General features: G+C 36.6%; 1 protein-coding gene across 3 annotated transcripts in view; it reads right to left on the bottom strand.

Annotated features, from left to right (window-relative positions):
• Window positions 1-12,541, bottom strand: part of LRBA (LPS responsive beige-like anchor protein) — a 391,035-nt gene that overhangs the window by 276,311 nt on the left and 102,183 nt on the right. For all 3 annotated transcript variants that reach the window (XM_068680931.1, XM_068680932.1, XM_068680930.1), the window contains exon 34: window positions 12,470-12,531. In XM_068680931.1, the coding sequence (XP_068537032.1) occupies window positions 12,470-12,531 (62 nt within the window). The remainder of the gene's footprint in view (window positions 1-12,469; window positions 12,532-12,541) is intronic.

Consider the following 12,541-nt stretch of genomic DNA (forward strand, 5'->3'; position numbering starts at 1 on the left):
TGTCAGAATAAATAGAATGCTACCAGTAATAACTATCAGAGCATAGAATCTGCATATCACCAGAACTCATAAATTTAATTTTTATATCCGGTGGCAAAAAACTATGAGCATGTACATGAAAAACATTTATTACATGCCATTTGTAGCAATCTAAATTGCAACTTGATGCATAAAATTAAATCCCTAGAACCAACGTTGCACTGAGATGAGAGAGATAAGTCTATGTTAAACTCCAGCTCCTCTACATTCCCACTACAGCAACAAACTGTAGAATGGGAAAAAAATGAGTAAGTGGATCACTGATTTCAGGTCTACATTTCTGATGGAGGAAGCGATTTGCCTGGGCAGCCTCTCCCCTTTCTCTCTCCCACTAGCAGGCTGTTGCCATGACTCCTCATGAAACGACATTAGGGGTCAGGTTTGAGTTCATCTAGCAGCAAACCTTTTCCACTGCAGTTTCCTCTTCAGGTTCTGTAACCATCAGCTATTTTCTATGCAGAGATGAAAGGCAGTAGCTTCAGAAAGAACCAGAACAGAGATCTTAAACATTAATTGAGAAAAAGTAGAAGAGCAGTTCTGCAAATATGCAGAAATGGAAAGCAAGAAACTAAAAGTCAAATGAAATGAGTCAGAAAAACAGAAGTAAGGAAAAGGGACATGAGATAGACAAAAGGAAGAGATGTGAACAATCAAGCTCCAGTACTAGCATCTTTCAAAGGTGAAAGGAAAACAAATCAGAGAATGGCAAGGGTATAAGGCAATTGCCTCTTGATCGGTGCTTATTGTTTGACTGTAATGTTCATTCCTGAGATTTGGCAAAACCACTGCATGGTGAAAGAAAATTATTGCCCAAGGTAGACTACTAGTCATAAAGACAAGAAAATCACAATATACTTACTGCTGCACAGTTGTGCTACTAGTGACAGACTGATCCCACCGATACCAACATTCATTATCATCACCGAAGAGCAGCAACCTTCCTGCTCAATGTGTTATACGCTTTATCTAAATAAATTTAACCAATAAAAAAATTCAACAGCATAAATGGTGAATGCTATTTTGGAACTGAAAGCCCTTTAATATTAACCTTTTCTCCAGATGTAGCTTAGTTTCAACTAAAAGCTTATCATGAATGCAAGCAAACTTTGAGAGAATGAAACCAAACGTGATAAACCACTCCCACTTCCTTTCTCAAAAGGCAGGATATCCAAACCTGTCCCTCATCGTTAAAACATCCTAATGCAGACATCTTCAGAAAAGATTTAGGAAAAAAAGAACACATGATAAATAAATTTCTGTTCCTTTCAGTACAAATTCTCCTGTGCACTTACCAAGTAAGTTCCCCAAAATGAAAAAGTACCACCACTTATATTTAGGTAAAAATAAAAATGTCTATAACTAAATTGTTAGAAGGCGCTGGAAAATCCATTTGATTCTTCTGACTCAGAACTAGGACCTAACACCTAACAGACATACACCTCCATTATATTCATGGCTGCATTATCCAGAATAAGATCTTTTTCACTTGAACGAGTTTTTTTTAAATATTTATAGAAAGATTAGTCAATCAGCAACATATTTGATGAGACAGATATTTTTCGAGTTGAAGAGAAACATAAAAAGGCACAGACTTTGGCACAGAATTTTTAAGTCTAAAGCTTCGTCTACAACTGAATATCACCACTACACAAAGCGCCTACTGCCGTAACTTTCAGCAAACACCACCACTCTCCAGATGCTTCTGAAACAGTTTTACTTGGAGACAACGGAGAGAAATGATTTGGTTTGTTAACATGAACAAAAATGTTCACACACGTGTAATTAGTATGAAGTCAGAGACGAGCATTGCTACTCTCTGAACTTTCCATAATCCCACTCCCCTCCCCTCCACTAAACCTCTTTCCATAGTCTCAAATTAAACAGACTAGCTGTAAAACAGCAGGGTGTCAAATTAAGGCACGCTTTATTTTCAGAGGTCTCCACACTTTGCGGCTGACTTCCTGGCAGGAAGAGTTCCATTTCAGTGCAGAGCCCCATCAGCAGGGAGCTCACAGAATTAAGTGCCAGTTGATATTACTTTGTTTTGCATTTGCCACCCATGAGAATATTGTTCAAAGATCTAGTTATAAAGTCAGCATGGTATCATCCTTCTGACTAGACTGCCAAGCCACAGGGTGTGCTCTCACTGCACAAAACTCACCTTAAATGGTGGTGTTTTTTTAAGTCCTAGTGTGCTGGTGAAGCAACAGGATGCCTTTTTTCTTCAGAAAAGTCTTGCTTCTGTAGCTAAATTATGTTTCCTTAGTTTTGAACATCTGCAGCACTGTACATTCATGGAAATGAAACTGCCCTGTACCCTCTCAGACACCCAAAAATTCACATTGGTGTTACAATACCCTCTTCTCCTCTCGTAAGAGAAAAAAATTAGACATTAATCAAACTTTCAGCCTAGTTTTAAATTCTAAAGGCTAATATTTTTAGCTGTAGTGGACATGTTTTCCATTAAATTGCCATTAACACCACAGCCTGGATTCCTGACCAAATTCAAGTAATTGTAATTTGATAAGAGAAATTTTCTCAGTAAGAGTCTGTATCATCTGAAAAGCCTACAGAACAACCACTAATATAGTGTGCATACATATGTATATAAGCACATATCACAAAAAAAAAAAAAAAAGGGTGGGGGGAGGGAAGGGGAGGAAAGAGGTGGAATTCCTTTTTTTCCCCCAGCACTTTACTGATGTTAAGACTTACAATTCAGTAAGATGACCTTACTAAAGTTTATCTACCTCTCTTCCAGGATGGCAAACTATTCTAAAGCCCTCTTTCTAAGAGGGCTTTTGTTGTTTTTTTAACCCTACCTTCTATATTTTCCTCTATCTCAAGTCTGCAAGTCATGCTGACAAGTGTATTGTCCTGAAAAATAATGCATCATGTAAATTCACACCAAAACATCATGGCTTTACTACACCTGTCCACATCTACCTGCCTACACACCTTCTCAGTTGAATATTTAGCACGCATGCCAACTTCCTTACATATGCTTATTTTTGTTCAAAACCCCACAACTCACTCACTTTACAAAAAACTGTGATGTATTATAGAACAAAAAACAACGGTTCTTTCACATCTATCTTCTCAGTCTCATAGCCTGCTTTTGTTAAGTACTTCAAAGTGAAGTTGCTGGAAATTACATAGGGCATTTCCAAATGGGTCAAAAGTAGGTCTACAGAAAATGAGTTTTTATTAGGAAGTCATTTCTATTGCTTTGATGACTATTTATATCTAATATGCACAAACATCAGCCCCACTTAATAAAAGTATGACAAAAATCATATACTGTTCTGTTTTTCACATGCTAAATGTAACACATCGTAGATTTTGCTCACCTTAAAATTCCACATTATATATTCCATCTTTAAATGGGGGAGTAAGGAAACCTTCTAAAGCATCTCCTAGACTAAGAATTATCAAAAGATATGAGGAGACAAAGCCAAAGCAGTATCTTGTACCTTTTAACTACTGACCACTACTTATCGGGAAATAACTAATAAGTGCTTATCGCATCAAGTCAAAAATAGGCCACTTACTACTCATACAGTATTGGCAAATCATTCCCAATACATTCTAATCTTTTTTCCATACTTAAAGCAACAGCCTAGTTTAAATACACTTCTTTGATTTCTATTACTAAGCATATTGTCAATATACACCCTTCACAGACTTATGAAAGAAACCATTCCCTCTATTAGTTTATTTTAAAAAAAAAAAAAAGCTTGGCAGCGATGGACACAGAGGTTTTAGACTCCTGTAAGCCATACTAGAGCTAACAAAACATACTATTCCTGAAGCCAGCAACTACAACTAAGAAAAAAGACAGAGCTTGAACATATCTTAAGTGTAGCAAACTAACATGGAATCCAAGAAGCATAAAGCTTAGTGATTATTATGAAAAATTCCTTGTATGAAATTCAAGCAATTCAATTGAATGAGATAGGTTAAATATTGCACGCAATTATAAGCAATACATGTTTCAAACAATTTAGAAAGCAATGGGAAATTGAAGTAGGAGTGAAGTTCCAAGAGAAAAAAAATGCATTAAGTTTGAGTTTCACACCGAATTTATTACAATAAATAACCTGGAGATTTTAAGTCTATACAGCACTTACATGAGAAAAAAATATACATAGTTAATTCCAAATGTAATTTCAACATACTCCAGTTCAAAGTAAAGGATTTCCAGCTGTTTCCATTTATTTAAATCTTATCAAAATTGCACTTCAGACAGTTATCTACCAAGCTGGCATCCAGTTTCAAACATTTAAAACATATAACGCAGTTCAATGAAGCAAGCAGCAAAATATCCCTAGCATACGTAATCCTTTGGTAATCATTCCAAGTACCCTGCTCAATGATATATACCAACTATGGAAGTTCAGCACCCAAAGTGGGATCTGCAGAGATGCAGGAAATTTGTTCAGAATGATTTTATGAGAAGTCAGGAAAGAAAGAAGCTATACTGTGTCTACAAATATGCAGATACACAAAGCATAACAGAGAATCCAAGGGATCTAGGCAGATTGCTATTTTAACTTTGTTTTGCTAAAAGAAAACTTACTGACAGGAGAGTATCTAAAATTCAAGTGCCAAAGGACTATGCTTAAGGAGTCTAGATTCCACAGCTAAAGCCGTGACTGACCATTCACCACACAGCTCTCTGCATCGATATCAAGTACCTTGTAATGCAGAAGAATGCAGAAACCCTCAGCTTTATCCCCAACACCTTACAGAGAAGAACGGATGTCTTCATAAATCATAACCAAAGGTGGAAACTACAACTGAAGACAATGCAGATGAATCACAATGTTGATTTTACAGACGGAAAGAGTTTAATTCCTTTCTAAACTGCAATCTTCCACATTGCCAGGTGAATGCCCTTAAGCTTCTGGACTACCAACTTCTTTGGGAGGTTCTGTTCAAATTTTTCCTCTGACTGACTGTTCTGCTTGATGATAACAACAACTATTACTTGAAATATTAATTGAAGTGCAAGTCTTTTCTATGGGAGGACGGCACTGATAGCATGGGCACTGGCTACTCTGTGGGATCCATCTTCCACTCTACCTAGCTTTGATCAGTCTCTATCCTGCCAAACAAAGCAATTGTAGATAAAAAATACACACTGAAAGGGGTAAATTACAAGAACAGTTTTTTTGAAAAGGAAATAATTCCTAATGTAAAATCACTTGGCTGAAAATATCCTGAAGTAGACTGTACATAAAGCTCAACAGACATTTCCCAATACCTTCCATACAATAGCAGCATAAAGATAGAAAAAGAACCTTCTATTTTGTATGCCAGTTACACTGCCCGTGAAATATTTGTTATGAAATTGCATTAGGAATGTTCCTACTTCGACCTGCATAACGACTAATAACATGCTTTATAATACGCCTAGCTCCACTTGGAATGAAGTAGATCTGAGGCAGCTTCAGAATCTAGATAATCAATAGCAGAATAAGATGACTCAGGGGTCTGTCTTGGGACTGGTACTTTTTAATATCTTCATCAATTACGTAGATAATGGGAACCAGTGCACCCTCAGCAAGTTCGCAGATGACACCAAGCTGATTATTGCAGTCAGTACAACAGAAGGAAGGGAAGCCATTCAGAGGGATCTGGACAAGCTTGAGAAATGGGCCCATGTGAACCTAATGATGCCCAGCAAGTCAAAGTGCAAGGTGCTGCAACTAGGTCAGGGCAATCCCAGACACGAGGGCAAACTGCAAGAAGAACTCACTGAGAGCAGCCCTGCAGAGAAGGGCTCATGGGTTCTGATGGCCAAGTGCTTAACGTGAGCCAGCAGTGCATGCTTGCAGCCCAGAAGGCCAACTGCATCCTGGGCTGCATCACCAGAAGAGTGGCCAGCAGGGAAGAGGGAAGCGATTGTGCCCCTCTGCTCTGCTCTTGGGAGGCCCCACCGGGAGCGCTGTGTCCAGGTGTGGGGCCCCCAGCACAAGAAAGATGTGGAGCTGTTCAAGTGGGTCCAGAGGAGAACCACAAGGATTAGAGGGCTGGAGCACCTCTTCTGTGAAGAAAGGCTGAGAGAGCTGGGGCTGTTCAGCCTGGAGAAGAAAGGCTCTCTCTGGGGAGACCTCATGGAAGCCTTTCAGTACTTAGGGGGGGGCTTAGAAAAAAATGAAGAGCAACTTTTTGCTCAGTCAGATAATGACAGGACAAGGGAAAATGGTTTTAAACTAAAATAGGGGAGACTTATATTAGAAATTATAAGGAAATTCTTCACTTACCTGAGGCACTGGCACAGGTCACCCAGAGAAGCTGTGGATGCCCCATCCCTGGAGGGTGTTCAAGGCCAGGGTGAATGGGGCCCTGGGCAACCTGATCTAGTGGGTGGCATCCCTGCCCATGGCAGGGGGTTGGAACTGGGTGATCTTTAACGTCCCTTCCAACCCAAACCATTCTGTGATTCTATGATATGATTCTATGACTTTGAATACTCTTGCTTCCTACCACAGCTAGCTCATTTCTACAGGCTAGGCTAGCAGATATTCTTTAAACGTTCAAATTCTTCAGAATAACACAAGCTAACAAACATACAACATGTTTAGCCACAACACATATACCCACTGGCACACCTGTGGGTGATGCATTTTTTTGTGCACCTCAGTGTGCTGCTTTCATACTAAACTGGAAACACTAAATACTTCACAATTTTGCAAAGAAAATTAACAGAAGGCAAACACCTATGGGCATGATTCATAGAGCGCCTTCTCCTGAACTTATCCATTTAGACTTTAGGAAGTCCTTTTTTCTACTTTTTATTTGTCACTGCGTTAATCCTTTCTATTTGCCTAATAAAAGTTAGGTTTCTAAGTATTTTATCACAAAATCAATTTATCACTCAAGGTTAGGGTTTGTTTGTTTTTACACAAATATAGCTGCATTCATCATTCATTCTTACCAGAATTACACAATCCTGACTGTAATCTTTAATAAGAAAAAGACACAAAGATAAAGCCATGCTGCTTCAAAGAGCTAAATTAACTGCTATAGATTCTAAGTGGCCTTAAAGTGAAATTAGAACATGTATTAAAATAAATATGAAGTCATTTGGCTGCAACATGTCCTACAAGACGTGCCTTCTGTAACAAAATAAATACATTTTTCAGATCGTGGATCTAAGGGATTATTAGATCCCTTTAAACTAATTTTCAGCTATTAGAACACAAAGTAATTGGATGGAAAAATGTCATCTTGATTAAGATGTCATCACCTAAATGATGGGTCACAAACATTCTAACAGTATTTATTCTCTTCATATCTAAACCAGGATATTGTTAGAGTTTTGGTGCTTCTGTTGATTTCAGCTGCCATGGTACTGATATCGCCCTTTAGATAACCTCTACCCAATTCAACTAAAACTTCACAGTGATCACTATAATTATCCATCACATGAAATTGCACTCAGAAGTAAATTAGGAACCAGCGCAGATCACAGAACATCACCACAATATGTTCTCTCTGCACATAACAGAAACCTAAACCAGACATTATCTACATCAGCTGAAGTCTCCAAATAATTCAAAGGCTTACCACTTTTTAGAACACTGCAAAAATCCATTCCTGAGGTAATGAAATTGGGTCATTGATACAAAGCTTAATTCCAAGCACAGAATACCCAGGAAAGCCCTAAGATCCCATAAAATTTTACAAACATCTAAATACCAGGGTGAAGAATGGGGATGGTGTGCAAAAAGCGTGCTGAAAATCAAAATCTTAACCATCATATCATGCTCCCTTGGGGGAAACACAAAATCCTATTGTTTGTTCACGGGCACATGAGTGTGTGGCACATGTTGATATTGTTTAAATAATTATAATTCCTTCTTCTTCTTTAATGCAGTTTCTTTTCCTATTTTCTGCCTTACGTTAAGGCCTTGAATCATGCTTTCCTCTTCAAAAAAAATAATAATCCCAAAACTATCAGCACAGCACATGACATATTCAACTGCAATCATCTTTCGTTGAGCCATATGAGCAGATGCTATAGTTGCACACAAGCTTCTGCAGCATCATAGTTTATGCTTCCCTCTTCCATCTCCTCAATGAAAGATGTGCTTTATGAAGGTCTAATATGAATCTAGTAGCAACAGTTATGTGGTTGTATTGCAGTACACCACATACATATTTCCAGAAGATAAAATACCTAGAGATTACGTGTATTAAAGCACTGGTCTTGGTTTCCTAAATCTCATCACCTGTTAAGGATATGTCCTTAATCCCTTTGAAACAACAGGGGCCAGATGAGGGAGAAACTACACAGCTTTTCTACGCTGAGCCAGCAAGCAGGGTTATCTGTGTGTGTGGGAGGGGTGCTGGGGTCATAAAACATTATGCAGTTTTTGTTAATTTCTATTTGGCAAACTTTTATAAAGATTGGGTGGCTTTCCACCTATTTTAGAAAATTTTACAAGAGCCGAACAGTATTGGAGTCAGTTAGTGGAAGATAATGGTCTAGAAAACTTAGATGCAGTAGAAAAAAGCTCTCAAGTAAAAGATGTACCTGACAAGAACCTAGTTAGTTCTCTTTCATATATTTCAGTGACAATTCAGTTGATTTACCACAGGAAAAAAGGATGAAGAATTTTTCAAGAGCTGCAAATTCTGTAAATTCAAAGGCATCAAGGAAAAAAACGGAACTTACTTCACCTATTCTTGTACCTTTTCGCCTTGGATCTACAATAATAGGATGAACATTTCATGTATGTGAGTAATGGAGAAATTTTTTTTGTTTGTTTGTTTTGGTTTGGTTTGGTTTTTTTTTTAGGAACTTCATGAGAGTATGGAACAAGACAGTTTTTCCTATTTCATTGAAGTATTTCAAGGAAAAAGCTGACAAATGAAAGGATGCACAGTAGCAAATTTACTTTATGGATAAACACACACTCATTCATATGTGCCCCTTTAAGTTTTAGGGCATAGAGCAAGAGTCATTTTAGATGAAAATGCTTTTTTCAAGGATGATATCACAGTTTCCCTGTGCAGAAACCTTGCCTCACAATAGCAGGTGAGCATCTTTAACATCCTGACGTCACTTATTTAAAAGGGATAGTAGACACAGGACTTCACTCTTTTGGCTGGTTTAATTACCTCAACAGGATGCCAGGCCAGACTAGATGGTGCTTCTAGGTTCACTGTACTGTATGCATTTCTGATAAATGGGAAAAGAATAGATGACCTGGCAGAAGGCTCAGACAATAACATGTGATTTACAGGACATGAATGCAGCTACTATAAGATTTATCTGACAGCCCTCTCCGATAGTGGACTGTTGAGTATCCGATGGAATGATTTCTAGTCTGGAAAGTCTGCTACTGAGTAGCCATACACATTATTTATTTATTAGATGTTTTGGGTTGAAACCATTTTTAAATGATGCACTTCACAATGCTCAGCCATAAATTTAGTTTTAAACCCTAGAAGGGAGGTAGTGTTATTGGAATGTGTGTCAGACTGAATTAGGATGAGCAACACAACGCGTTTATAAAGTGGCCTTGAATGCAACGTCGATTCTTTCAAAAATGATATTAATGTCAAATAAGCAGGAACACTTTGCAGTAATATTAAATGAAGGATTTCTTTATGTTTTGATAGATTTATATAAATGTAAGTATACACACAGACACATGTCTCAAATTGTAGTGTGTCTATCAAAAAAACAACTGTTTTTGTCTTAGAAAAAGCCTTTTGTCTGTATTTCAAACCACCTGTTTCTCCTTTTACTTTGTGAAAACCATAAAACCATGCGTCAAAATATAAACACAAAACCAAAACACGGAGGCAGTACATTTTTTCCAAATGCCCGAATACACAAAATTTAAACAAGAAAAGGTCTGAGCAGGGTGTAACAATTTCATAGAACTCTCATCATCTTGATTTTTTCATCACTTCACCTGCGAGTTTCATTTTTACATTTTTATGGGGAAAAAATTACTTCTGAGATTTTATTATTCTATTTTGCACTTCTGAGAAAGAAGAAAATATTCCAGTCATAAATCTAAATCAACATCTTTTAGAAAAACAAATCAAGTGCTTACTACATATATACAATGTTTAAAACTAATTTTCAGAAAGAGGTTAACAAAAACACCAGAGTTATTAATCAGAGCAGTCTTTCAATTTCACAATATGATGGCTGACAAATTTGTGAAGTTTTAAATCAAATTTGCAGATACTTACTTTGCAACTATGGCACATTATTTATGTGATTAAAAACTAGTTTTTGACCTGATCTTTTGATCTTTGGCACTTCATCCTCTCCATCTCCTCTTAAAAATTAATTAAAATTTTAGCAAAAGGATATCACTTAGCTTCCCACCCTATCTTTGGCCAAAAAAAAAAAAAAAAAAGAAAAAGAAAAAAAAAAATCAATCAAGCTCAACCCCATCTCCTCCCAGTATCTGTAAAATGTCGTCTTGAAATTCAATTTCATATCTCTCAGGCTTTCATGTAGCAAAAGACAGTTCACTTCTTAACAAAATAAATCACTTCTGTGATTGCCATGCTGACCTCTTTGAATTAGGAAAATTCAAAGTGAAAAATGTAATTATCACCCCAGAACAATCTGTATACATCTGGAGCTAATTTTAGATTCATTTCTCACATCATTTTTCATATTGTGCCAAAAATTACAGCTGCTATGCAACTCTAAAAAGACTTCCAGGTCTTTGTGATTTTATTGGTTTATTTCTACTATTTCACAAAGAACAACCTCAAGTCTCTGCAACTAGCACTGCTAAGCAATCACTATATCCTCAATTTGATTAGATTAGTATTAAGTGGCACTGTGACACATATGACAAATAGATGCATTAGAGCACGTCATTTATTCCTTATCCTTTCCACTTCCCAAAACCAAACAAGTGACGTACAGTACAGAGCACAACATGATTTTTGAAAGATTAGATTACCCTACCAAAAAAAAGAAAAGGTCAACTACTAATTATTGAAACAAGCAGCAAACATACCAAAACCTAATTTTTAAAATGGTAACACCAAGCTCTCAGACACATGTTTAGTACTCAGATTAGTTTTACTCTAACACATTAATAAATGAATATTAAAACTTGCATATGAATTTCCTGGGAGCAAGGATTCTTTTGGCTTATATCAGCAGCAAATTCAAATTCTAGAAGTTGTGAACAATGTCCACATGACATTAAATAAACTGAATTCCAGAAGTTCCAGGAGGAATATTAAATTCCTGTCAGATTAAAACTTCTTTTCCGTGGAAGATGGAAAACTAGATGAGCAAAGTTCTACATACGTTCATTAGTAATAAGCTCACTGGAAAACATAACTACTCTTCACTAGTTCATTGTAAAAATCTATTAGGTGTAATCTCCCGAAGTAATTGTTCTTATTGCATTTTATTGACAATGCAGACTATCGATTTTTCACACCTTCTATGATTCTTTCATTTGTATTCATGAAATGTCTATCAGCACACTCTAAATAAATTTGGCAATATAGGCACTAAAACGAATAAATCGATGTGAAGAAACATTAATTTTGCATTATCCTTATTCGTCAGGCAAGCAAACCATGAGGGTTGTAAATGAAGGTCAAAGGGTTTTGAAATGGGTCAGAACCCTTGACCTCTAGACCAATACCATTCCCATTAAAAAAGGCTATTTTAAAGTTTTAAGTAGGGGAATTTACTACCAGAAAGGTATCATTTTTAAGGCACCAAAAGAAAAGCTCAATAAAAACATTCTTCCATTTAATTACAAAAAAAAAAAAAAAAGAAAGCAAAAAGAAAACCCAATTAATTCCTTCATCACAATTTTAAGAAAGTTCCCTAGGCTGTCTCTTTCCTATGCACAAAAAGAGACGATTTTCAAGTTCTTAAATATCTAAAATCACTTTGCTCTTAGGAATGTAGGAAGCCCCAAACAGCTGACAACCAGGACTGCTTTCTTATATTTTTCTCAAATTCTTATTACCTGTCAAATCAATTAAGAATGACAGGGTTTCAGAAGTATTTATCACTCATTTCATAACCTCGACACAAAAGGAAAAATTCTACTCATCCCAGAGGATTCGACATGCCAAGACTCAGAAATCAATCCGGTTCTATACCCTTAATATTTTATTGATCCTATTTTATCTTACAAAAATGACAGCATAGAATTATTTAGGCATACCAACATCAAGGTTATGTAAATGCTCAACAGTAAGGGAACATAAAACCCTTAGTATCTTCTCTTTCCTACCCAATAGTCACAATTAGTATCACAAAACTTTTTTAGGAAGTTAATAAGGCCTTGCATACAACTTTTTTTTTTTTTTTTTTTTTTTTTTAATATTTACAGTCTTAAGAGTAAAATTTTGACTGCAATTCCCATTGTGCTCAAAGACAGCAATTCAGACACTATGTAAATCTCACCTGAGAGCAAAGAAGCATCACTAGCTCCACGACTGAACTGCTAGATTTCATACACACGAGACCTAAAAAAAA

The sequence above is a fragment of the Anas acuta genome, chromosome 4 (genome assembly GCF_963932015.1).
Source record: "Anas acuta chromosome 4, bAnaAcu1.1, whole genome shotgun sequence".
NCBI lineage: Eukaryota > Metazoa > Chordata > Aves > Anseriformes > Anatidae > Anas > Anas acuta.